The sequence below is a fragment of the Lepus europaeus genome, chromosome 2 (assembly GCF_033115175.1).
Source record: "Lepus europaeus isolate LE1 chromosome 2, mLepTim1.pri, whole genome shotgun sequence".
NCBI classification, from domain to species: Eukaryota; Metazoa; Chordata; class Mammalia; order Lagomorpha; family Leporidae; genus Lepus; species Lepus europaeus.
The window spans coordinates 146,649,378-146,675,358 of record NC_084828.1 but is presented as its reverse complement, the minus strand read 5'-3'; the positions used below and the strand labels follow the sequence as shown (position 1 = coordinate 146,675,358).

The window sequence follows — 25,981 nt, the reverse complement described above, 5'->3', positions numbered from 1 at the left end:
TGAGTTAGATCAGAGTTATTTAGATGGATGGGTCAGAGCTGCACACAAACCTGTAGTGACAATACTAATGTGACTAATAATAGCAGTGCCATGGCTCAGTTGTGCATATTATCTCATTAAATTATCAGAACTGCCATTTTCAGATGAGGAGATTAAGGCTAGAGGTTCACTCTTTCAAGGTTGACCAACTAGAGGTTGTAGTACTCTTTTTTTAAGATTTATTAATTTATTTGAGAGGCAGAGTTACATAGAGGCAGATAGAAAGAAAGTTCTTCTTCCATCCTCTGGTTCACTCCCCAAATGGATGCAATGGCCGGAGCTGGGCTGATCTGAAGCCAGGAGTCAGGAGCTTCTTCTGGGTCTCCCACGCAGGTGCAGGGGCCCAAGTGCTTGGGCCATCTTCTACTGCTTTCCCAGACCATAGCAGAGAGCTGGATCAAAAGTGGAGTAGCTGGAACACAAGCAACCACCCATATGGGATGCTGGCACCGCAGGCTGTGGCTTTACCCACTACACCACAGTGCTGGCCCCTGGAGTACTCTTTATCTTGGGTGTTGTGGACATTTGTGGGGTTCACTGTTGGGTCTCAGGGGACTAAGAACCTCCTCAGAGAAAAATCATGTGTGTGTTCAAGCACTTATTTACTTTTATAAGGAAAAGCTGTGTTGCTTTTGTCAGAATCTTCCAGGAGTTGTCTAAAGGGTTGTGGAGGGCCCTATTCTGGCCTCATGCAAAGGAACACAATTCCTGGGTGCTCACACACACACACACACACACCAGCCTCACCAGCTTCTCGGGAGAGGTCTTGGGACAAAGAGAGCCTGCCGGGCACCTCATAGCTGCCTGAGACCAGGGGCTGCCCTTACTAAGTGTCCTGGTCAAGGAATTGTGGTGGGTGCTTGCTTGTCTTCAGCGAACACTCCCTTTGATCATTCAGGAGTTCTCTTATTTGTAATTTAATGCCTACATCTAAACTCACCTGCTCTCTCCCACCCAGTTTCTCTCTCCATTATTTTTTAAAAGATTTATTTTATTTATTTGAAAAACAGAGTTACAGAGAGAGGTAGAGATAGAGGGAGAGGTCTTCCATCCACTGGTTCACTCCCCAGTTGGCTACATTGGCTGGAGCTGAAGCCAGGAGCTTCTTCCGGGCCTCCCACACGGGTGCAGGAGCCCAAGGACTTGGGCCATCTTTTACTGCTTTCCCAGGCCACAGCAGAGAGCTGGATTGGAAGAAGAGCAGCCAGAACTAGAACCGGCACCCATATGGGATGCCAGCGCTTTAGGCCAGGGCTTTAACCTGCTGCGCCATGGCACCAGCCCCTCTTTCCATTCTTTAAGCCAGGATCTGGCCCAAATCAAGTGGAGACTCTATCCCAACACAGCAACACTGTTGCAGTCCCATAGTTCCAGAAGGAACCTGTTTAATGCCTTGAGGTTCCAGTGACAACCATGCCCCCTTGCAGGCTAAGCCAACTTCTCAGAGACACCCTAGAAGATGTTGAAGCCCCCTCCGCACACCAATATAAAATCACAACTCCACTCTCCCATCCTTTTTTTAAAGATAGTACAGTTTTTTTTTTAAAGATTTATTTGTTTATTTTAAGGGCGGAGTTACAGAGAGAAAGAGAAACAGAGATCTTCCATCTGCTGGTTCACTCCCTGAATGGCCGCAAAGATCCAAAGCCAGGAGCCAGGAGCTTGTTTCAGGTTTCCTGCATGGGTACAGGGGCTCAAGGACGTGGGCCTTCTTCCACTGTTGTCCCAGGTGCATTAGCAGGGAGCTGGATAGGAAGTGGAGCAGCTGGGACTCAAACCAGTGCCCATAGGGGGTGCCGGTGTTGCAGGCGGGGGGGGGCTTTTCCCGTTAGCCTCTCCCCATCTTTTTAAAGGCCTGAATTCCCCGAGCCCTTTGAAAGGCCTGTGCTCATCAGTAGTAACCGTGGCAACAGATCAGAGAAGCTTCAAAAAGCCGGTCTGTGTGTAATTAAGAAAACTGAGGAAGAGGGCGAGCGGGCAGGGAACTCAGGGGAGGCACACACGGAGCTGAGCCCTGCCGCTGCACCTGCTGGGGCTCGTGGCTGCCGGAGATGGTCGATTTTCACCACCCCTTCTCCCCTCCCTCTCCACGCCCCTTTTATACGTTTGTTTGTTTGTTTGTTTGTTTGTCTCAGTCGGCCTCCCTCCTGGGGCCCAGGGCTGCGTGAAAACACTGCAGAACAGGGGAGGAAAGCAGAAATTAATGCAGAGGACACACTGGCTCTCCCGGGCGCCCTGCAGGACGGTTCTCTCCTCCTCAGGATGCTGGTGCACAGCGCCGGAGCCACCGCGGATGTCGCCGCAGCTTCTCACGCACAAGACCCCGGGGCTGCCAGGCCTGGAGCAGGCCTCCTGGGAAGGAGGGACTCGGCTCAGCTTCCTGGGGAGGCTGTCTGGGGGCATCTCCTTGATCTCCGGCATGCTTCTCACCAGAGAGGCCTGGTGAGAGCCTGGCTTTCTCTACCTTCCAAGTGCCTGGAAGAGTGCAGGGAGTTAGAAGGTCCAGGTTCCGCAAGGTCATGGGAAATGCATATGTGCGGAGAACGACATGCGTTTCCAAAGATTTGTGCACCAAGGTAAACAATGAACATTTTTTTAAAGTTTTTGTTTTTTAAAATTTATTTATTTATTTGAAAGTCAGAGTTACACAGAGAGAAGGAAAGGCAGAGAGAGAGAGAGAGAGAGATCCTCCATCCACTGGTTCACTCCCCAATTGGCCGGAATGACCTGAGCTGCACTGATCCAAAACCAGGAGCCAGGAGTTTCTTCTGGGTCTTCCCACATGGGTTCAGGGGCCCAAGAGCTTGGGCCTTCTTCTGCTGCCTTCCCAGGCCATAACAGAGAGCCAGATCGGAAGTGAAGCAGCTGGGTCCCCTGTGGGATGCGGGCACTGCAGGCGGCGTCCTCACCTGCTACACCACAACGCTGGCCCCAACAATGAATGTTTAGTCCCATTTCCCATCGGCTTTTGAATTCCCTCCATGTTTGCTAAAGGAGTGAACAAGTGAGGAATGAATAATTAGTAATGGATGTGGGCCTAGTTGTTGGTGTGGCCCAGACTCTGGTCACCTCCAGGAATACAAGAGGACTTCCCAAAGCTCATGGAAAATGGATTGAAAAGATGAGTTTATTTTGGTGCAAAAACATTTTGAAACCCATGCATAACTTTTTCATCATATACATTTCCTGTGAATGCTTTGAGGCTCTCTTGTGTGCACAGGAGCCCACTCTGTGAGACAGACAAGATCTGTACCTGCCTGTGGGGGTCACGTCAGGTTACTCCTGGCTCTCTGAGTCCTTTCTACAGGAAAAGGCCCTTAGTGCCTGTCCCTACTCTTTGGAACAATCCTTGGAAGAAAAGGATTCCGATTTACTCACTCCTGGACTCAACATCCAGCCCCCATTCATGCCCCCACCAGTGTATCTCTGAAGCTCTTTCACTCGCCCACAGCAGGCTGCCAGTGTGGGACCTTCAGCCATGCACACAGAGAAAAAGCTGAAGACAAGATGGGCAGCACCCCACGCACACCCACCCCCTGTGAAATGCTGCCTGGGCTTGACAATCATAGAGACCTGCCCGGAGTGGTGAGATTACACAGAGAAAGAACCACCCCAATGGCACGGTCAGATCATGGTTGGTCACCTAGAAATGGGCTCGTGGAAGCCCCCAGAGACGGAGTGCATCAAAGGGTGAGCAGGAGTTCATCAGGCAGCTAAGGAGGGAAAAGGATCCCAGACAGAAGAAAGGCCACCGTGTAGAGGTGTAGAGGCTTGGGGTAGGAGGAGAGTGCAGTGTGCACAGCAAACCCCAGGAACCTTCCTCCCAGCCACACATGAGGGGTGAGGTGAGATCAAGAGCAACAGGACCACAGGGGACTTGATGCCTGGGAAGCAGGGTGGAGGTTTCGGGTAATTGGGCGGCAGAGAGGTTCGAGCCCAGGAACGCCATGATCCCACGTGCATTTTGGAACTCACACTCCGGCAGAAGAGAGATGTAGATGAGATGTTGGAGAATTCACCAGGGGGCTTTTTCAGTAGGGCAGGAAAATTGATGAGGCCCTGAGCTCTGAGGCCAGGAGGACATAGAGGAAGGGAAGACCCGGAGGAAAAGGAGATGGAGCTGACCGATCGGGACGCAGACCTGTGTGGTGGGGAGAGTACAGGAGTGTGCCTCCCGGGGTGCCAAGGAAAGCGGGGACTGAATTGGGTCTCCCAGATCTGTGGAGTAGAGGGCTGAGGCCAAGCAGCTGTGGCAGAGGAGTAGGGGAATAATCAGGCTACTGTTGGCCGAGCAGGGAGAGGATGGCCAGTGTGGACTCTGCCCTGGGAAAACGAGGCTGGAGAGTGAAGAGAGGGCAGGCGATGTGGGAAGAAGTCAGGTGAGACGATGCTGCTTTGGTCTGACAGAGACAAAGTCTTTGGGGAGTTGAAGCTGAGAAGCTGGATTTGCGGAGAGGAGAGGAGAAAGTTGATGGAAGGAGGTCTCTCAAGGACTGGGGGGCGAGAGGGGGATCAGTCTCTGGTCAGTACTTACCTCTGCCCCTCCACCCTGGGCTTCTTTCTGAATGACAGCTTCAGGGTGTCCTGAGGATTAGACAAGACAATAGCTTTAACAGACTGACCCAGTGCCTAGCATAGAACAGGCACTCAGTAATACGCAGGGCACCTCAGAAAGTTCCTGGGGAAGTGGAATTAAAAGGTAGCATTGAAGTGGGCACTTGGCTAGCAGTTAAGACCCCAGCTGGGACACTCACATGGCACATCCCAGGCCAAGTCCAAGTCCCACCTCCATTCCTAAATCCAGATCCCTGCTACTGTGCACCTGGGGAGGCAGCAGGTGATGGCTTGAGTGGTTGGGAGACCTGGATTGAGATCCAGGCTCCCGGCTTTGGCCCCTGGCCTGGGGCCATTGCAGGCATTTGAAGAGTAAACCAATGGATGGGTACTATGTCTCTCAAATACATAAGATCAGTCAATAATTTTTTAAAATAAAATAAAATGTAAGTTTATTTTGGTATGAAAAGGTTTTGAAATTTATGCATGGTTTTTTAAAAAGATTTATTTGAAAGTCAGAAAGTCAGAGATACACAGAGAGAGAAGGAGAGGCAGAGAGAGAGGGAGAGAGAGAGAGAGAGAGAGAGAGAGAGAGAGAGAGAGAGAGAGAGAGAATCCTCCATCTGCTGGTTCACTCCCCAGATGGCTGCAATGGCCTGAGCTGCACCCATCTGAAGCCAGGAGCCAGGAGCTTCTTCCAGGTCTCCCACACAGGTGCAGGAGCCAAGGATTTGGGCCATCTTCTCCACTGCTTTCCGAGGCCGTAGCAGAGAGTTGGATCAGAAGTGGAGCAGCTGGGACTTTAACCAGTACCTACATGGGATGCTGGCACTGCAGGCGATGGCTTTACCCCCTATGCCACAGCACCAGCCCCAATGTAGTTTTTCATAACACATAACACACATTTTACATCAATTTCTTGGAGACTTCTCATAGGCATGGAGTTCAAAATTTTTTTGTACCAAAATAAGCTTATCTTATGATTCCATTCCCCATGACATATTTGAAGTACGCTTGTTTTTATGTTGAGTGTGGGAAGCAGTGGCCTGTGGGTGAGGCTGGGCTCTGGCTGTCAAGGTGAGAGCCGCAGCCTTGGCCTTGACGGCTGGGGACTTGTGGTTCAAGTTCTATTAGCCTGAAGCAGATCTCCACGTCCAGGACAGACATGGACCGAAACACCTGAGAATGTGTGGTAAGAGATAGGGCCAGCCCAGCCCCGCGGGCTGCAGCTGCCCCCCGTGCGAGCTTTGTGCTGGTTCCGGGAGATGGATGTTTATTCCTGGGCAGATGGGTGGGGAATTCTGGAACGCCGTCTGTAAGACTTCAGTGCAAACGCTCCATGAATTCTGGCCTGTCACGGGCGTGCATGAAAGCTGTGCTTTAGCTCTGGCCTAATGGGCTTTGTATAGCACAGTACTGATTTTCTTTCATGTTCTAATAGAATCCGATTTAATATTTGCTTTGTGCTCTTGCTGCCTGCTGGTGACGGATTCAGCACAGAATCCTCCCCTGGTGCCCCGATCTTGTTGTTCTTCCCTCATTCTGTGTGCTGGCATATGATCGCTGTCTCCAGCACGAACCCCTCTCCTCGACACATGGCTCTGTTCAGCTGGCGCCGGTCACGGGCGTGGATTCTGCATGCGTTACTCCCCAAGTGGCTGCTCCAGCACGCTCGCCATTGCTTCCAGCTCCATGGGTCAGGCATTGAAGATATGCAAGACTCAAGCCTGGAAACCAGAATCTACAGTCGGTTCTGTTCTTCGGCAGCGCTCTCTCCCTTTATCTCAATGTGCCCAGCGCCCGTGGCCATTGAGCGGCCTCTTTTCACTCCCCTACACAGTACTGGGGTTCCCGCAGTCCTGCCACAAGGCATTTCAGCTCTTGCCAGATTGCCAGCAGCAGCCGTGGACAGAGCCGTCCGGAGAGGGGAGGCTGCCTCCCATGCTCCTGGCAGAATCCCAGTGAGCCAGGGTCTGTGTGGGGCAGGGCTATAGTTAGGAACATCAGCTGTGGACTTGGGCAGGTGTGGGTTTCCAGACTGCCCGCCTGCCTTAGTGTCTGCATTCTGGAACCTCTCTAAGCTTCGGTTTCCCTTTCCATGAACTTGAGGTCGTTACTGTATCTTCCCAGCAGGGCTCTTGGGGGAATGAAATGAGGCAGTGCATGCAAAGCTGCTCCCTCCGTGTCTGGGATACACACCTGTGCTTTCCGTATGTCGTGGGATCAAAAATGGTGACTGTGTGAACCTCCCCCACTCAGCTCAGCTTGGTGTCTTCCTGCCTCGCAGCTGGTGCAATGTGAGTGTTCACCTAGCCAGGTGTGTGGGAGCAGGCTGTCACCATGCACACGTCACATAATCCCAAATTGTGTGGGGTGCTGTGCAGGATTCCAGAATCTGTTATGTCTTTAGGAGAGACCTCGCCTCCCTCCACCCTGGAGTCTGCACCAATTATGAAAACACATGACCCAGTAAATGTCTGATATATGCACATTTTATTTTTTTAATATTTATTCAAAAAGCAAAGCAAGGTGCACATGTGCGCACACACACAGATCTTTCATCTGCTGGCTCAGTCCCCAAATGCCCACCATAGCACGGGCTGGGCCAAACTGAAGCCAGGAGCCAAGAAATCCAGCAACTCTACCCAGGTGTCCCATATAGGTGGCAGGAACCCAAGTACTAGGGCCGCCATCTGCTGCCTCCCAGGCACATTAGGAGGAAGGTGGATCAGAAGTAGAGGTGGGACTCAATCCCAGGCAGTCCTACGAGGCATTCAGAAATCTCCAGTGGCAATTCACACCTGCTGTACCATAATGCCTTCCCCTAAACACATACTTTATGAACCCAGATTCTGCCTGGGGGATGCAGCTACGTCCTGAGAACAAAAGGACTTGAGGTCTGGTGCTGTGGCTCACTTGGTTAATTCTGTGCCTGTGGCGCTGGCATTCCCATACGGGCACTGGGTTCTATTCCTGGTTGCTCCTCTTCCAGGCCAGCTCTCTGCTGTGGCCCAGGAAGGCAGTGGAGGATGGCCCAAATACTTGGGCGCCTATACCCGTGTGGGAGACCAGGAAGAAGTACCTGGCTCCTGGCTTTGGATCGGCGTAGCTCCAGCCTTGGCGGCCATTTGGGGGGTGAACCAGCAGAAGGAAGACCTTTCTCTCTGTCTCTCTCACTGTCTAACTCTACCTGTCAAATAAATTAAAAAAAAAAAGTACTCGAGTGTGCATTCCCGAATCCTTTTGTCCCTTGGCATACATAACAGAGAAGGAAGGGGCCGGGGGTATGCTTTGGACAGGTTGTCATCTCTGCCACTGATTCTCTCTCAGACTGGGCTGGGGTGCAGAGATTTGGGGTTAGAGGGAAGGGAGTTGGTGAGCAGCCTCTGGGAATGCCTCAGAGGCTGACCAGGGAGGTGCTAGGCAGGTTCTGCCCAGCCTCACCATGTCCGGCTTTGTCTCCCTGCAGGCGTCCCATCGGGGCCCCGCAATGTCATCTCCATCGTCAACGAGACGTCCATCATTCTGGAGTGGCACCCTCCGAGGGAGACAGGGGGGCGGGACGACGTGACCTACAACATCATCTGCAAAAAATGCCGGGCAGACCGCCGGAGCTGCTCACGCTGCGATGACAACGTGGAGTTCGTCCCCAGGCAGCTGGGCCTGACCGAGTGCCGAGTCTCCATCAGCAGCCTGTGGGCCCACACCCCCTACACCTTTGATATCCAGGCCATCAATGGGGTCTCCAGCAAGAGTCCCTTCCCCCCGCAACACGTCTCTGTCAACATCACGACAAACCAAGCTGGTAAGTCCGCAGGCTCCTTCTCTGTCTGGGCAGCTGGCTTGTTTGCCCATCTCTTTGTGGGGACCCGGCTGCAGTGACACCCATCCTGCCAGGCACCCTCAGGCCTCCCCCAGGGCATGGAGGTGTCAAGAGCTGAGCATCTGTACTGTTTCACCCTTGAGAGTGAGCTGGAGGCTGAGGGGTTTTCCTGTGCTCGGTATAAAAGCAAAGATGCGTAGCGAAGCCACAATAGGACCTGGGGCTCTGCATCCTGCTGGGCTCTGGCACCTGCTGTTGGGAGGATGAACAGAGGGATGGGCAGACAAATGGGTGCGTGGACAGACGGATAGGCAGTCAAATGAAGGATTGAGCAAGTGGATAGACAGATGTGTAGGTGGGCCGGCAGACCGATGAATGGACAAATGGATAGATGGGTGGCTAGATAGATGGACAGACAAATAGGTGTGTGGGAGGCGAAAGCATTGCAAAGCCTTGAGAACAGGAATACCAATGATATTTTAATGGAAAACCCAAGAAACAAACTTCCCAGAAACCAGGGCATAAAGGCATAGGTTGTTTCTTCATAGGTTGTTTCTCAGTTAAACCCATGTCATTCGCAAGGCCCTCGCCTTTGCAGCTTGCTCAGATGAATGTCACATTGTGAAAGACCTCACACAGGGGCACCGGAGGCCACCCGGGAGCCATGCATCCTTGTAGCACGCACAGCTTGGAACACATTTTCCCCTATTCCCCGGATTGCCGCATCTCTCACTCTTCTGATCTTTTCTCATTGCTTTTCACACCTCTTGCAACAAACCATTTCTTTTTATACACAATTTAACTAGTCACTTTGTGTACTGCTACACTCATTTATTTACTCATTCTTTATTAAGAGACAGTTATTTAGCATCTACTGGATGCCAGATTGTGGGGTAGACACTGAGAGATTTGGTGATGCCGAGACCTGGTTGTTCTTCCTATGGAACTCACTCACTGACGAACCTCAGGCCCCAGGCACAGAGCACAAACTGCCCGCGGTCTGGTCAGTGCACCTGCGGTGAGTATGGAGGGAGCTGCAGAGAAGCGAGCAGTCTGTCCCCTGGGTGATGGCGCAGGGCTGCAGAGGGGACGTGAACGTCACACCCACACACAACAGGGGTCCGAGGCAGTGGACCATGATCTTATTTGGAATTATAGATTTTTCCCAATCAACAGACGCTAGAAGGAAAACTTGTTAGTGGACCAGCAGGGGCCGAACGTCTCTCCTTGCTCACCCTCCCTCTCTGAGTCTCCCCGGGCTGACTCTGCCTTTCTTACTCCACGCTTCTCCTCGCTTCCCCAGCCTCAGGCTCGAGCTGCTTCTTTTAAGACCAGCCATCGCTGATGGCAGATGATTCTTGGGTTTAAGCTGTCAGAACTGAGAAGAAAAAAAGGTGTTGTAGGAGAGCATGCCCGTCCAGATGGCTGCCTTGTTGCTGCATGTGTGTGTGTGTGTGTTCATGTGGCATGTTTGTATGTGCATGGTCACGTGTTTACATGCATATGTGAACAGTGAAAAAATACGAATGGAAGTGTGGAAGGCTCCAGCTGGTGGCCATAGCCCGGGTGCCATGAGACAAAGGTTGTGGTGGCCTATCTTACCAGAACAAAAGAAACAGTCATTTCTGCATTACGTTGAGCATGTAACGTGGGCAGCCTTTGTTAGCAGTATTTCCCTTGGAGAGTTTAAGGCATAGAACTGGCTGAGAGATTTCAGTGTCCCAGCTTCTGGGAATAACAGTCCTGCCAGGCTGTCATGTTACGCTGGGCTTGGCTGTCTTTTCTCTCTCTCTAAGCATGTGCGAACAAACCTGCCACTTAGATCGCATTGCTTTTCTTTCTTTCCCTCCCTTCCCTTACCCTGCTATTCCCAAACCTGCCCATCTGCTTGTCTTGCCATCTGCACCTTCCCAGGCTGCACTGGAGCTGAGGGACCGGGGCTCTCCTGCAAGGAGCATTAATCACATTCAAAATATTTATTTTTATCCTCACCCATTTGCTCATCCATGACCACAAATCTCATGGCCCTTGGTTCCCTTTGTCAGGCCCCTTCTTCTTCCTCAACCCTCATTTTGTAGTCCCAGCCTCCATTCTCATCAATCTCTGATTTCTCTTTTAGAATTCAGAAATTTTGGTGTCAAAAAGTTTAGAATCGGTGAGAGAAGAGTGCACCTGCTTCTTGAACAAATATCAGGTTGACCCGTTGTTCCTCTTCTGTGGGCCATTGTGGTTTCTGTAGAACATTGTGCTGTCGCCCAGGCTTGGCAAATTCACACATGAATGCAAATAGTTTGCAACCAAGAGTGGTTTTGTAAAAGGTAGGGAACATAAAAAGTCAACCTTTGAGGCTGTACCTCGACAAGGACAATTTAGAAACATGAACATAAGCTTTGCATCTCACCATGGATGGAAGAGAGACTCAATACTAAATAGCAGGCATTGTGGAAACGCTAGAGACTCAAGGCCATTAAGGAAGGGGGGCAAGTGTCACCATTAGGTTGTGATGTGTCCAGCCCCGCTGGTGAGCCCTGAGCTCATCTGTTCTCAGTGAGACCCAGGTCAGCCTTGCTCCCCTGGTCTCAAGGCACGATGGGACATCCATCAGTGCGTGATAGCAAGTGAAGAATCTGAGTAAGAGCAGTCCTGGGGTCCACCCTGAAGTCAACTGCTCTGGTCGATTGGGTGCCTGCTGTGAGTCTGGAACTGTCCAAACTGTGAAATGGCCAGGGACCACCATGGGGGGTCCTGACTGCTGGGCAGTGATCATTACAGCCAACAGCAGCCCCTCCATATGCATTTCTTTTGAATTCACAGAGAATTTTGGATTATGTGGAATTCTTGAGCCTCATAGCTACCCAGTGACTTGGAGTTTATCATCCCCGTTTTTCAGATAGGGAAGTAGAGGTTTTGAGGGGTTTGGAGAATCCAAGATGATTGGGGTTAGGAGAGGGTCAGCAGGACATCAGCTCTGTTTTTGCCTCCTGGTAGCCTGTCCTAAAAGGGGACAGTCTCTCATGAATCTCCATTTCATGGTCTCCAACAAGAAGCTTGTCTTGGCTCCAAAGGCTGTAACCTGAGAAGGGGCCTTGGGGATGCTGTCACCATCCTTTGTGTCACTGGACATATAGCAGATACCTGTCTCCACTCAGAGGCGAGCTTGATTAGGAAATACCTCCAAGTCCTCTGAGTCCATCATGACCCTGGTCACGTACAAGGTCACATCAAAAGGTCTGCAGAAAAATAGAATCAAACGATGGGTTTATTTTGGTGCAAAAAGAAAGTTGAGATGCAGACATAGTTTTTTTTTTTTTTTTTCATGGTATACATTTTCATGAATTTTTTGAAGACCCCATATGCATGGATTTCAACATTTTTGCACCAAAAATAGACCATCATTTAATTCCATTCTCCATGAACCTTTTTTTTAAATGCTCTCTTATATACAGTCATGACTATTCAAAGGCCTTGTGTCACTGGGAGAGTTTCGCTTGGTCTGTGGGCAGTGGCAGTGAGCTACTGTTTCTTAGCACTCCCAGGGCGCCAACACCTACCAAGCTCTGTACAGGTATGTGGGGAATCAGGTGAAGAAACCAGGGTCAGAGTTGCCTTTGTAGCTCCCTCAGCACCTCCCAGGCAGCAAATGATGTTTCTGGGTTTCAAACGTGGGTTTATGGCCCTTTCATTCCCCAGACTGATCAAAAATCGCATTATGGTGGGCTCTGTAAGTCTTGAGCTCTCTCTAAGCTATTGCCATATAGCTGGGCCACTTAAACTGTCAGAAAAATGTCCATCATCTTTGGTCAGGGCTGGTCATGAATTATGCAAGCTCAGGCTCGCACGAGGTCTTCGGGGATGCCTGCCTCCCTGCACTGAATGCAGCTGCCGTGAGTTTAAAATAGACCGGATGGGGTGGGAGTGTGCGCCAGCAGCCGCGTGCTCTGTGGAGACGTTGTTATCACCACTCACTCCTGCGGTCATTCTGGGGCACCTGGCCTCAGATGAGCCTGATGGCCACAGCACCAGGCTGTCAGAGAGAATGAGGTGAGTGACAAACTCCACTTCTCTCTCCTGCCACCCAGACTTGGAGTGTCAGAGCTGGGGAAGGAGACCTTAGAGGAATTCTTGGGGCAAACAAAGATGCATCAGCCCATCCCATGAATTTGGGACCCACTTACGTCAGAGAGAATGAACTCAGAGGCCCATGGTACAAACCTAGGAAGTGGAGAGGCGCAAAGTAGGGCCATGGTAAGGCAATATGGGGTGGTGGAGACTGCGGGGGAGTAAATAGCACAGGCAAGCAGCCCTCGGCTAGGAAGGGTTAGCACGTGCAGCACTGCCTGACTTTAGAAGCTGAAAATCCAGATTTAAAATGCTGACAACTGATTGGAAAGTTTTTAGGCACTTGAGAGCCAAACAGATCTAATTCTGGATTTGGCCTGTTGGCTGTGGCTTGCACCCTCTGACTCAGAGGGATGCTCAGACTTGCCCACGCCTTCACGGTGTGTGTGCAGTGCTGTCCTAGACTCTTCCCATCTTGGGGCAGACGTCTTCCTCACCTCCAGGGTCCATGGTAGCAGAGGTGCAGTGGGGATTCCTCGGCTTGGTTTCCCCTCTCCGCTCCTCATATGACTGCATTTAACTGCCAAGATCCCTCATTTCTTGCTGGCAAAATGGGAGTTATGCTATCTGCTTTCCAGGACTGTAGAGACTATAAAATGAGACGGCGGATGCAGAATCACTTTTTCAATCATGCTGTGGACGAAGATTTGCATCGTTTCTGAGAGTATGTCCTGAGCCAGAGAGCAATTTGTTGGACCTGCTCTCTCTAGGCTATTTCCTTCCAAAGCTTCCCAGTCTCTTTATTTGGGAACAGGAAAGCTGATATCCGTAACAGATATCCACGTGTCCATTCTGAGCCGGAGGAGTAGGCAATAGAAGGTAGAGTGGCAAAGTCTGCATCCCGATGAGCTAATGGGCAGAGCTGGAGCCCAGAGCCGCATACCTGGCGCAGGACAGCCCTGCTACTCAGAGAAGCCCTTCTGTCTTTCTTCATCATGTGTTTGGAGAAGCGTGCTTTCCCCTACTGGCATGAGCTCATCTGCACAGTTTATATCTGACATCCATATTGCACGGCTCTTGCGTGGCCTGCGGTGCCAACTGCACATGGAACACTGTTCGCCCAGCCCAAAACACAGACACAACCCATGACTTGGGTTTGTTTAAAAGATCCCGCACTACTGTTAATGGTCGCAAGCCCCTACAGTTTGTCCATTTTTAAGGCATTTTTGAAGTTCTTCGACAATTAATGTCACTCAGACGCACTACTTTTCCTACAAAAGAATTACCTAGCCCATCAATTTCTCTGAATTCATCACCTCATTTGCATTATTCCTTGGTTAAATGTAGTATTTGCATGCATAAAGAATAATCTTTGAATATGAAAGGGAATTTTATGATATTGCAATATATTGAGCTCTTTGGAGGAAAGATATTATGTAAATCTCAAAATTAAATATTAAAACAATATTACACTGCTGCCTGAAAAATATAGAGTGTTAAGACCCATATGCTGAAAGCAGTTCATTTTTAAGGGCTGGTCTCCTTGGAAATTAACAGGCAAAATTTGCTCCCAAACCAAGAAAAGATTGAGTCAGAACTTTAAAAAGACTGGAATGACTTTAAAGAAAACTTTCATTGAACTGAATAAAGACAAGTTACAAAAACTTAAGCAAATGAAATCTTCACTGTTCTTAATTCAATTCCGTAGTTCATTTCATTGCTGTCTTTTCATTGTTAATCCTAGAAAGATTGTTTTTACTGTCTCGTAAGGCCCAGCATTGAGAAGGCACTTCCCGTGGCTTATGAAAGGCCCTGGCCATTTGGAAACAGTGGTGTGCTGCTGGTGAGCTCAGAAGGTCAGCAGTAGATACTGCCTGGGACCAAGTTTGTGGCTTCCACCCTCCATAGCTTCAGGCTTCTGCCCCATTTCATGCCTTCTGGGGGTCTCACCCACCATCAGTTTTGGAAGGAAGGGGCCACAGGCAGAGAACACCTTAGTGTTTTTTGCCAGATGCCTTAGGTTCCCAAAGATGAGCACCAGTGTATAATGGTTGCCTGGAGTGTGGTGATCACGATGTGTCAATCCACAGGTGGCATCTTTAGATCCCTCCCAGGTTGACCAGGTGATGGGGTGTCTTCCTCCTCTGTGTCTCTTGGGAAGAAAACAGCCCTGATGCTCTGTGTTCCACTCAAAGGGACACAGAGAGGCTCAGCCACTCTCAAAGGGGTGGGTGGGTGGATGGGTAGCTAGGTTAGTCGGTTGGTTTGAACGTCTAACTTGGGATATATATTCACTCATTTAACTCAATTCTTTCAAAGTGCTGACTTAATGAGACTTGCCTCTTCAATGCTCCCATCCATTCACTTGCTCAATGAACATTTATTGAAGCCTTCCGTATGCCATACACTGCTGCAGGAACCAGGACCACAGCAACACACAGCACACACATGAATCAGTGCCTTTGTGGGACTCACATTCTGGTCCACAGCGCTCATCGAGATTGGGATTTGAGGCTCATGACAGCTGCAAAGTGAGTAGGCGACAGAACTGGGAAGGGACTTGAGGGGGTTTGGCCCCTCAGTGAGGCCCTGGGTACCAGGACCTGCACTGGTGTCAACCTCCACATTCCAAGGTAGGATGGAACCACCTGCAGTTCCTAGAGAGCATTGCAGTATCTGCTGTTTGTGGCTCCACAGTGAGTGTGTTGGGTGTGCTCTTTTTGGTTCCCTCAATGACCAATTTGAACTTCTTATGGAGGAATACACCTGCTACTCACCCAGTGGTTGGGTATGGGAATTCTCCTTGAACCAGATCCTGAGCTGTGGCTAGTGATGCGAAAGACTTGAGAATAATTGGAAGTCAATCGCCCTGTGTCACTGCTGAGATGACTATGGTACCCTCCATGGGACCTGGACCTATTTCTCAATTCACGCCATCTCATGCCAGGCACACCAAGAACATGGCATGAGAAGTGAAAACAGTGGGGCTTTATCCTGTGAAAGTCCTGGCAAGACGGTTTGTATTAATGAGCCTTTCACCACCATAATGAAATATCCAACTAACTTTATACCAGACTAACTGTATAAAGGAAAAGTTTTATTTTGCCCCATGGTTTTGGAGGTTCACAGGCCAAGATCGAGTAATCCCCACTGTTTGGGCCTCTGGTGATGATGTTCTTGTTAGTCAAGCATGATGTGGCAAGAGGCAGGGAGCGTGCAGTTCCGTCTGTATCTGTGTGGTCTCTTACAAAGCCGCCAGGATCCAGCCATGGATCAGTTCAGCCCAGTCATCTCCCGAGACCCACGCCACCTCCAGAGACCACAACATGCTTAAGTCTCCACCCTCTTGGTACCACCAACATAAAACTTTGGGGACCAAACTCTTACCACATGAACCTTTGGGGGACACTTAATGTTTATAACTTTGATTACAGAGGGATGGATTGTGGATTGTATGACAGTGGCTGCTTTCCTGTGCCTTGGCAAAGATGGTGGGAGGGAAGTGGAGTCCTGGTTGTCTGTCTATCTCATAGTCCATGAGCTGCCTGTGACTTCCAGGAAAGTATGCGCTGGATTTGTCTTATGGTTATTGTACCTGAGTGTCTAGCCAGATACCCGAAACATAGAAAGCATTCAATAAATGCTCCCCGAAAGTCCAAACACAGTATTAAATAAATGCATGAATGCATGCCCCCGTCTTCCAAAAACTGATCTCAGGCATCAAGATGTGGTGCAGCTTGAGTTCTCTGCAGTCTTTCCTTTATCAAGGTACCTCTGGGTGTTGGGCTGGGTTTGGAGCGAGGGCCCCACTTTTTCCCAGATGTTGGTGACACCTGGGAGCTTCCCGGATACACTGTCCTCCAAGACGTGGCACGGTGATGGACCCTGTACCGTGACCGGCCTGCCTACCCACGTTACCCCTTGCCATTGGCAGAGGCCCATCTTCTTGAGCTAGCACGGTTGGGAGTAGTCGAGATGACGCTGAGTGCTGTTGTCTGTCCACCTGCATGCCAGCTCCATGCCTATCATTTTCACAGCACCATCCATGTTAAACAGGCAGGAGCACCAGGGGTTTTTGAATGCAGCAATTAACAAAACAGTAATCAAGCTAAGTGTTTAATTTCGGAAAATTAACATCTTCTGTGAGAGGATGTGAAAGATGGGGGGAAAAGACACATTAAATGTTCTGGGTAAATAAAGGCAGCGCTGGACCACAAATAGCCCCCAGTGTGAGGGAGACTGTCTGCCAATCCCCTGGGCCTTGGGATCAGTTTTCTTCTGCGAGCCAAACGGCAGGACGATAGCTACAGAATTGAGCCCGTGGGCTTTAAAGCGTGCTTCCTCTTTTGAAACATCTCTTTAGGGACACAGAGACAGAGTAAATGCTTTCTCTATCAAGAAGATTTCAGGAAACAAGAGCCCAGTCGTGCTGTCCACCCACCGTGTCCACCACCATGAGCGTATCCGCCCTTTGGAGACTCCCAGCGTGATGAGTGCTGGCCTTCTCCGAGCTGTGCTAGTCAGAAGGGCTGCACCGTGGGCTCTTGGATGTGCAGTAGGGTGAGGTGGGATTGCTCCTGATCGAGTGCTACCGAGGAAAAAGCTCCCATCTCACTCCTGCAGACAACCCCGCACCTCAGCACCACCCCGTGCCTGCTGCAGACTGGTAAAGCAGGGAGCTGGCATTGTTTGCTTCTGAGGTGGGACGCTTGGGAGGAAGTGGGTGGAGACAGGAGGCTGGCATGGCTGGTGGGGGGGGGGCACTGTGGGGCTGAGGCTTGCTGATGAGGTGCTACAGCTAACAAGGGGGGCGGGGCTCTCACACTTTGCCTTGAACCTGGAAGCACCGGAAACTGTTCTGGCGGGGCTGCAGGTCCTCAGGGAGGAGACTGCCAGTCTGGCTTAATGAGCCACTCTCCTGGAGGGTTCTTGCAGGCAGCTGACTCTGAGAACAAAGAACCTGGAGCAGGAGAAGGAGAAAATGGTTTGCAAGTACCCAGGAGACCTCTGCGGGCTCCTAGAAGGTTCCAGGGCTGCGCCATGGGAAGATGGGATCAGTTCTGAGCATGCATAATTGGTGCAGATTTTGAGCGCCCATGTCAAGGGGTTATGTATGCATCGGAGGTCCGGGCTTCTATTTTCTTTCTCTTTTTCTTTTTTTGAGGATACCCAGGGCTTTATTTTGTAATGCGGAGGCCACACCATGGCCCCAACCCCACTTCCCATCCTGTACTTCTTAAATGTTTATCACTCTAGGAGACCCAGCAATCCGGGCTTCTATTTTCTCCGTGTGGTGGGAGACAAGGTAGGTGCTGAGTGTGGAAGTGCAGGATTGGGGCTGACGGTTTGAGGAGAATGCAAGTGGCTTGGCAGTGCTGTGGCAGAGGCTGGGACATGCACCTCACCAGGAGAGTTCAGGCCCTCGGGAGAGGATTGAGAGCTCACTGGAGGTTCATGAGCACATGGTTAGGAAGCACCCCCCCCACCTCCTTGCCCTCCTGAAGTGGACTGGGACTCTGTCTCCAGCTCAGATTTGAAAAGATGAAGGCTACCCTAGGGTATGGGGTTGGGGTGGGGTGGGGTATGTTGTGAATTGTGTTATGGTGTGGCTAGAGGAGGGGGCCGGGACCCCATGGGGAAGTCAAGGTCAAGAGAGTTGGATGAGGTCAGCATGAGCCACAGTGGGTTGTGGTGAGCAGGCGGAGACTTTGAAGTTGTGGTTTAGAAAATGGAGTGACTGCAGGGGAGGCACAGAGCAGACGGGGATGGGGAGTGGATGGTGTGGGGTTCACATGGCTGGGAGATGAGCCTCAGAGGGCAGGGCTCCAAGTGTGAGGAAGACAAGGCAGAAGCCCAGGCATCACTGAGCATGGCAGTGATGGGGGGCGGGGCTGGTGGTCCTGCCACATGGCATTGGTGTAGACAGCGGTGAGCAAGGGTGTGGAAGAGGGGAGGGGGAATGAGAAGGCCACACCCCACTCTCTGAGTCTGAGGGTGCCAAGTGTCAGCTCAGACCCTCTACCAGCTGAGAGCTGCCCCACCAGAGGGCTGCTCTTCCTAAACCGAGCGAGGAGGGGATGCTGCGTGCAGAGCTGGTGGTTCCTGGGGAGTTTGCTGGGGCATCAGCAGCCACTTTGGAGGGCCTAGGGCAAGGATGCACTCAGGGGTGGGATGGGGAAGACAGGGTCCAGGGAAAAGAGAGAAACACGGGACTTCCTGGGGATGGTAATGTGCAGGGAGGGGCTGACAGCTGGACCCCGCAAAATGGGAGCCTGCATGTGCTTCCGGTGAGCTGTTTGGGAGAGAAGGAGCTCAGATCTCTAGACCCAGAGGTAGGTGGCCGTAGTGACTGCAGGTACAGTGAGGCCAGCCTTAAGGCCAAGGTGGCCTGTCCCCAGCTACAGTAGAGGCTTTGCTGAATGCACCCTGGTGAGTTAGGGGTCCCCAGGCACGCGGCCTGCTGCTGGGGGTCTTTTGCTCTTGTCTGTGGCTTCTCTGATGCTGGTGCTGCTACCCAACTGCCTTCTATGCTGTCAGTGAACAGACCTCACTGCCGGGGCACTCTTCCCACAAGCCCCAGTGCCGTGTGAGTCGGATGGGTCTGACCCCGGCAGCTGTCACAGCGCCAGGATCCCTGCCTAGGACAGGTGCCTCCTAACAGGTCCCCCACCCCCACATGCACCCCTCCCCACTCTCCTGTGGTCCTGGGGTCTCAGGGCTCAGATTTGCAGTCACTTCCTCAGTTAGTGGTAGTTTCCTGAGACACCAGCAGGGGGAGGAATCCTGGGAAAATGTGAGGCTGGGGTGACCCAGGAGACAGAGGGGTCCCTCCTCCTGCCACAGGGCTCTGCTCACTCCTCTTCCGGTGGCAGTGATGGGTGTGGCCATCTGGTCTCCCAAGGGCATAAGGAGCCCCAGAGGCGCTGCCTGTCCATCCTCAAGGAGCTCTGGAAATGTGGAGTGCAAGAGGGTAGGGACAGGGAGGGGTCTGCCCTGGTGTGCAAGGAAGGGGGCCCAGCTCTTTCTGACTCTGTCCTAACCTGCTGGGGCTTCAGGAGGTCCCTGTCCCTGTCTTGCCCTCAATGCCCAAACCCACAAACTGTAAGAGTTGACAAAACTACAGGACGCCACACGTCCTCTCCAAGTTCCAGATTTCTACACAAGGAGTTGAAACTCACACTTAGTGCAGTGCAGCTAGCTGGGCTCCCCCCGCCAGAGGTGCTGATTCGGTCAGTCAGGGGGCACCCAGGATTCTGCGTTCTTTACCAGTTCTCAGGGGATGCTGATCTGGGTGTGTGTTCTGAGAACTGGCAGGGCCAGGTGAGTCATCCCCACTACGAAACTCCCTGCTACCCCCACCCCACCTCAGACAGGAGTCCCAGGGCCTCTTCTGCAAGCCCACCTTCCCAGAACAGCCCCCACCCAGCACCCTCGGTCCCTCTATGGCTCAGAACCAAACCCGTAGTGGATGGAACATCGAAGGAGGGCCCTGCGGACCAACCCCCCCCTGGGTGAGGCTGAGCCCCAGGTCTGAAGCCCTCACTTTCGGTCCCACTCACAGCTCATGGAACCTTCCCATCAGCCTCCTTGGCCTGTGTTCCCCGACAGCACGGACAGGTGGCACACCCAGGGAGGTCCTGTGTCCCCAGGTGACTCCAGGGCAGGGTGGGGAATAGCAAGGTCATCTCAAGACAAAGCCCAGGATGTAAAGCCCACAATAAGCCTGGATCCACCATGGGGAACAGCAATGAGAAAAAGAAAGGATCCTGATTTTGTATTCAAACCCAGTCTCCAGACAAACTGCCTGTTTGTCTCATCTACACTGACCGGAAGTGTTACTGCACCAAAGATACATCGTGAGTCAGGCTTCCTCACGTAAAACCCAAGCACACTGGTGCAACGCAATGAGTTTGCATCCACAGGGCAGGGACCTGTGGGTAAGCGGGTTGTTCCCAGCACAGCAGCCTCCGAGGGCGGAGGCTGCAGATAGCTCTTTTGTGGCTGCAGTCCCCACGGGCCTGGCATCTTGGACTGACATCTGAGTGCAGACATCACGAGTTTTCTCTACAGGTGTGTTTCATATAAGAAAAAAAAAAGGCAGCCCACCACCGTTCCACCGCATCTCCCGTAGCTTCTAGAAGCTTGCTGATTCCACCAGAGGCTCAGGGGGACTTCTGTAGGCTGCTCAGCAGCTTCGGGAACTCTCTGCCCGTCTTTCAGAGTCTGGGCTGGGGAGAGAGGGAAGGGGCAGGCTCCAGGGCTCTGTGGCCCCCACGTCTGGTTATCCCAGAATCCTTTGCAGGAAGGATTCCATAGCCTTTAAAAAAAAAAAAAAGAAAAAAAACCTTAGGGCAATATTTCAGCTGAAACACCCCAGTGGGGTGGGGGTGGACCCTGCCCCCCTCTCTGGTGTCTTCAGTGGCACTGTACACAGCACTCCGTCCCCATGTTGCCCCTGAGGTGCAGGCGGCAGGGTCACAGGCCTAACTCCCTCTCCCACTCTGTTCTCTTTGCATAGCCAGTAGCTATGTTTGGTAGAACTCAGCGATTTCCCTGGCCCCTTTATTTCTGAAGTCTTTAGGGAAGAGCCCACAACCATTCCAGGAAGAGGAAACGTTTGTTGAACTTCTATTATGTGCTCCCACTGTGGGAAGAGGCTAAAAATCATAATTCCTGCCATGGATGAAGAGTGGACTCCAGGGCTGGAGAGCAGAGGCAAGTTAGGTCACAGTGTCATCCCCAGGTGACACGGTCGCCCCAGTGAGGGCTATAAAATCAAAGCCTTTGGATTTGGAGGGAGGTTGAGCAGCCTGGTGGGTGTGGCTTGGTAAGGTTAAGTGGGGCGAGGGGGGATGTGTGGGTCCAGCTGTGCCTTTGGAGGCCAACAGGGTCATAGCGAGAGAGGGCCAGTGAATGGCCAGGGGCTGCCACCTGGAAAGAGTTAGGACTGTTCCCAGAGAGGGGCTGTTGAAGCTTTTGAGCATCTGAGTAGGGTGTGTCTAATCAAGCTTTATTACGACCAGTCTGGCTGGAGCGCAGCTTCAAGGCACAGGTGGACAAGAGAGTTGAGACAGGGAATAGATGAGGGCTACGGGCACACAGGGGACAAGACCTGTGGCAAGGCGGTGGCAGACGCTCAGGAATGTTGGTGGCTCCCGGGCCAGGGCCACCCCATCAGATGAGCACATCATGGCTCGTCCCCTCCCCCATGTCATCTTGTCCGTCACTTACTTCCTAGCTAATTATCCAGAAAGCCGTCAGATCATCTCAAGGTGTTAGAGAGAAACCAGCCTTCCTGGGAGACGTCCGTCACTCCCATCCTTGGGGGAGCCAGGTGCTTGTCGGCCTTCCCTTCCTCCAAGCCCGTTTACCCATCACCTCCACCTCGCCTTGGCTGTCATATTTATTGATCCCCTCAAAGGCACTTATCAGACAAATCCCCAAGGCTGTCGCTCGACTGTGCATTTCCCTGTGCCTGGGATCTGATCTGTGTGTGTGAGCTGCAGTGGACTCAGAAGGGGGTGACCCAGTCCCTGGCCCGGCAGGTGGGTGCTACTTGGAAGGAGCAATGGACCACTCAGGGAGCATCCTCAGAACATGGAACATTCATGGCCTAACGATTCATACTCTTGATTTTATCATAGAAGAACTTGAAACCCAAAGCTGTTAAATCCCTGGGTTAATCTTAACCAAGATTATACAGGAAGCAGAGGACAGTGTAAATAGGAAATCACTTCTCTCAGAGGCATCTGCGAGTTCCTGGACTTAACCTTTCTTCACCCCTGTCCATCCCTACTGCTCTAGGCTGGGGCTGGGGGCTCCTTTTTATTCCTTGTCTCACCTGTTTTCTTCCTGGCTGTGGCCAATGCAGGTGGTTACTCCAAGGATGATTTGGCTAGGAAATGCCATTCTAGAAAGAGTAGAAGAGGTTGGCGTTGCCATATGATCCAGCAATTCCAATCCTAGGTTTATCCCCGAGAGAAATGCAAACACATGCCCACGCAGAAACCTGGGTATGAGTGCTCATAGCGGCATTATTCTTAATAGAGAGAATGTGGAAAACAAACTGCCCGAATGTTCAGCCAGTGGTGGGCGTTGGCTGTGATGGTGAACGTGGCTACTAAACACAGTGCACGCCGCGCAGGCAGGGGCAGCGGCCGCACTATCGGGGGAGATGGGAGAGGTCACTCTAAGGAGTCCCCCAACTCCACCCTTGGGAAGGGCCAGGAAAAGCTCTTCCATCCGCCCTGCCCACCGTGAGCTCCTGTGAGCAGGCCGGTGGGCTGCTCTTTCTATAGATTTCCTTGGAAGTCCACGGTCTGCATGTCCTTCTAACTGAAGGCACCTTGTATGTTCCAGGAGACTTGCTAGAGCTTTTGCTAGAGCTAAGGCAGAGGAGGCTCAGTGGGACACCCGCACCCTCTAGGAGTGGGTGAGAGACGGCCTGGGAACAGGGCTGTCCCCCGCACAACTTCCGCTGGCAGGAGCAACACTGTTTCCCTTTCAGAGACCATTCCTGAACTCTGAAATCCAGTTTCCACATCTTCGTGATCGCTTCAAACGTTTTACTCCAATAGATCAACTTAATTCTGAATGTATGTGTTTTGCTATTCGTTTTCTTTAGAACTACTCACAAATATTCTGGATGTCTCAAGATATTTTAACGCAGTAAACTGTTACATATGTATTAGATCCCAAAATAGATGATGGTTAAAACTGTTGAAAGAATTATTTTGCCCCAAAAATCAATTAAGAGATTATGAACTAATTCCTAATAAGCAAAGATAATGCATTAGAATTTAGTAATTGGCCTAGAAAACCACCAACTCTTTCTCAAATTTTGGGATCTGAGATACTTCATTGTTGGGGGGGATGCCCTTGTCAAGTGAGGGAAACACATGAGTAGGAAGACAGCTTGGAACATGACTGGGTCAGTTACTAAGTTAAAGGCTCAAAGAAGATCAGGGGTGTGGAATGGATGGTCCAGGTGAACCTGTGCTTTACAGCAGGGTTTCTGTGTGTCAGGACACCAGGGTCCAGATTTTGAGTTACTAACTTATTTATTTGAAGGACTTGAGAGAGAGAGAGAGAGAGGTCTTCCATCTGCTGGTTTACTCCTCAAATGGCCACAATGGCTGGAGCTGGACCAATCCAAAGCCAGCAGCCAGGAGCTTCTTCTGGGTCTCCCACATGGGTGCAGGGGCCCAAGTGCTTGGGCCTCTTCTACTGCTTTCCCAGACCATAGCAGGGAGCTGGATCAGAAAGGGAGCTGCTAGGTCTTGAACCGGCGCCCTTGGGGGATGCTGGCTCTGCGCATCAGCGGCTTTACCTGCTACGCCACAGTGCCGGCCCCTGAGTTACTAACTTTTTAGATTAGATTCAGAACACTGTTGCAACCCTGCCTGAGCCTCATGGATTGTGAGCTCCACTGCCCCCGTAGGAGTCCTTCCTGCAAATGGGGGCTGGCTGGAGGTCTGCCAGGCTCCACTGCTGAGGCCAGTGGCAGTGGCCAGAGGCTGTTACAGTTTGAGCCAACACCTGTCCCATGTCATCTGCGAGTTCTCTCACAACTTGCGGCTGGGAGCATCCCGCCCCTGCAATTTATCCACATCTCGTTTGTCAGCCCGGGCTAGAACATTCTGTACACACACTCTGCCGTGTGTGATATACTATCTCACATCTGCCTGCTTCGAAAGCAGTTTGGGAGTAAGCGCTCCCCAGTGTCTGTTAGCAAAGGCTGAGAGCAAGGGCTCACTCACTCGCCTTTGTGTTCTCTCCATCTCCGAGCCCCTTGACCAGTGAAGTCTGCTTTTCTTTTTAAAGATTTATTTATTTGTTTGAAAGGCAGAGTTACTGGGGGAGAGAGAGAGAGAGAGAGAGAGAGAGAGAGAGAGAGAGAGAGAATCTTCCATCCACTGGTTCACTCCCCAAATGACTGAAATGGCTGTGTCTGGGTCAGACTGAAGTAGGAGCCTAGAACTCCACCCAGGTCCCCCACATGGGTGGCAGAGGGTGCGGCTTTCCCAGGTGGATTAGCGTGGAGCTGGATCAGAAGTGGAGCACCCAGGACTTGAACCAGTGCCCACAAGGGATGCTGGTGTCACAGGTGACCAACTGCTAAGCCCTCTGCACCACAAGGCTGGCCCCTGACCAATGAGGTCAGTTAAAGGCACTCTTAATGTTGGTTGTAAGTTGTCTTAAGGGATACTCCTGGCTCTGATTCTGCTTAAACCCCAGCGAGAGTTTCCTTGGTGCCTAACAGGACACATCTTCGCTTCCTGTTCACATCCTTAGATTCCTGTTGGGTCAGTACAGGGCAGTATTGATTGCCTGGATTTTGTTTGTTAAGATTTTATTTAGGCCGGCACCACAGCGCAATAGGCTAATCCTCCGCCTGAGGCGCCAGCACAGCAGGTTCTAGTCCCGGTCGGGGAGCCAGATTCTGTCCCCGCTGCCCCTCTTCCAGGCCAGCTCTCTGCTGTGGCCCGGGAGTGCAGAGGAGGATGGCCCAAATCCTTGGGCCCTGCATCCCCATGGGAGACCAGGAGGAAGCACCTGGCTCCTGGCTTTGGATCAGTGCGGTGCACCGGCCTCAGTGCACCAGCTGCAGCGGCCAAAGGGGCGGTGAACCAACAGAAAAAGGAAGACCTTTCTCTCTGTCTCTCTCTCTCACTGTCCACTCTGCCTGTCAAAAAAACTAAAGATTTTATCTATTTATTTGAGAGGTAGAGTTACAGAGAGAGGGAGAAACAAAGAGAAGGATCTTTCATCTGCTTGTTTGTTCTCCAAATGGCCACAGTGGCCAGAGATGGGCTGATCCATAGCCAGAAGCCAGGAGCTCCTTCCCGGTCTCCCACATGGGTGCAGGGGCCCAAGTGCTTGGGCCATCTTCCACCTCTTTCCCAGGCCATTGCAGAGAGCTGGATCTGAAAAGGAGCAGCCAGGACTTGAACCGGCGTCCATATGGGATACAAACACTGTAGGCAGAGGCTTAGCCCACTAAACCCCAGCACAGGCCCCTGATTGTCTGGGTTGATCAGCACCTCCCTTTCAGACCAAACACATCTCACCGAGTCTTTAGCACCTACTTTCCTGATAGGCCCTAAATGAATGATTTCTTCATATTTTCTAAAGAGGGGCCCGTATTTGTTTCTCTGCTGAATTTGAATAATCTTGTGAACTCTATTTTCCTTCCCGTCTCTCAGTAGAATGTTTAATTTAGTCAAAAGCTTTGTGTGCACTGGCAAAAGAGAGACTCTTTCAAGCGTTCAGTGAAACTCTTCTTTCATCTGAGAATTATGGAGAAAAGTCAACCGGCCAGAACTGACTGTTGAAATCCATGCTTTTGAGGGTCACGGGGGCTGCCTCTTTGAATCAACCTCCCCATCCCTCTTGAATCTGCCTTGGTGTTGCAAGAGAAAGTTGGTGTTTGAGTGAACACCTGAGCTCATATTTATTATTTTCCCTTTTGTCTGAAGGTTTCATAGCACGTAAAACACCAGATTT

At 51.4% G+C, this 25,981-nt stretch overlaps 1 protein-coding gene across 1 annotated transcript in view; it reads left to right on the top strand.

Moving 5' to 3' along the window:
* The window catches only part of EPHB1 (EPH receptor B1), a 309,194-nt gene that overhangs the window by 180,469 nt on the left and 102,744 nt on the right, over window positions 1–25,981 (top strand). Inside the window, exon 6 of the mRNA XM_062182316.1 lies at window positions 8,063–8,398. Coding sequence (XP_062038300.1) covers window positions 8,063–8,398 — 336 coding nt within the window. The remainder of the gene's footprint in view (window positions 1–8,062; window positions 8,399–25,981) is intronic.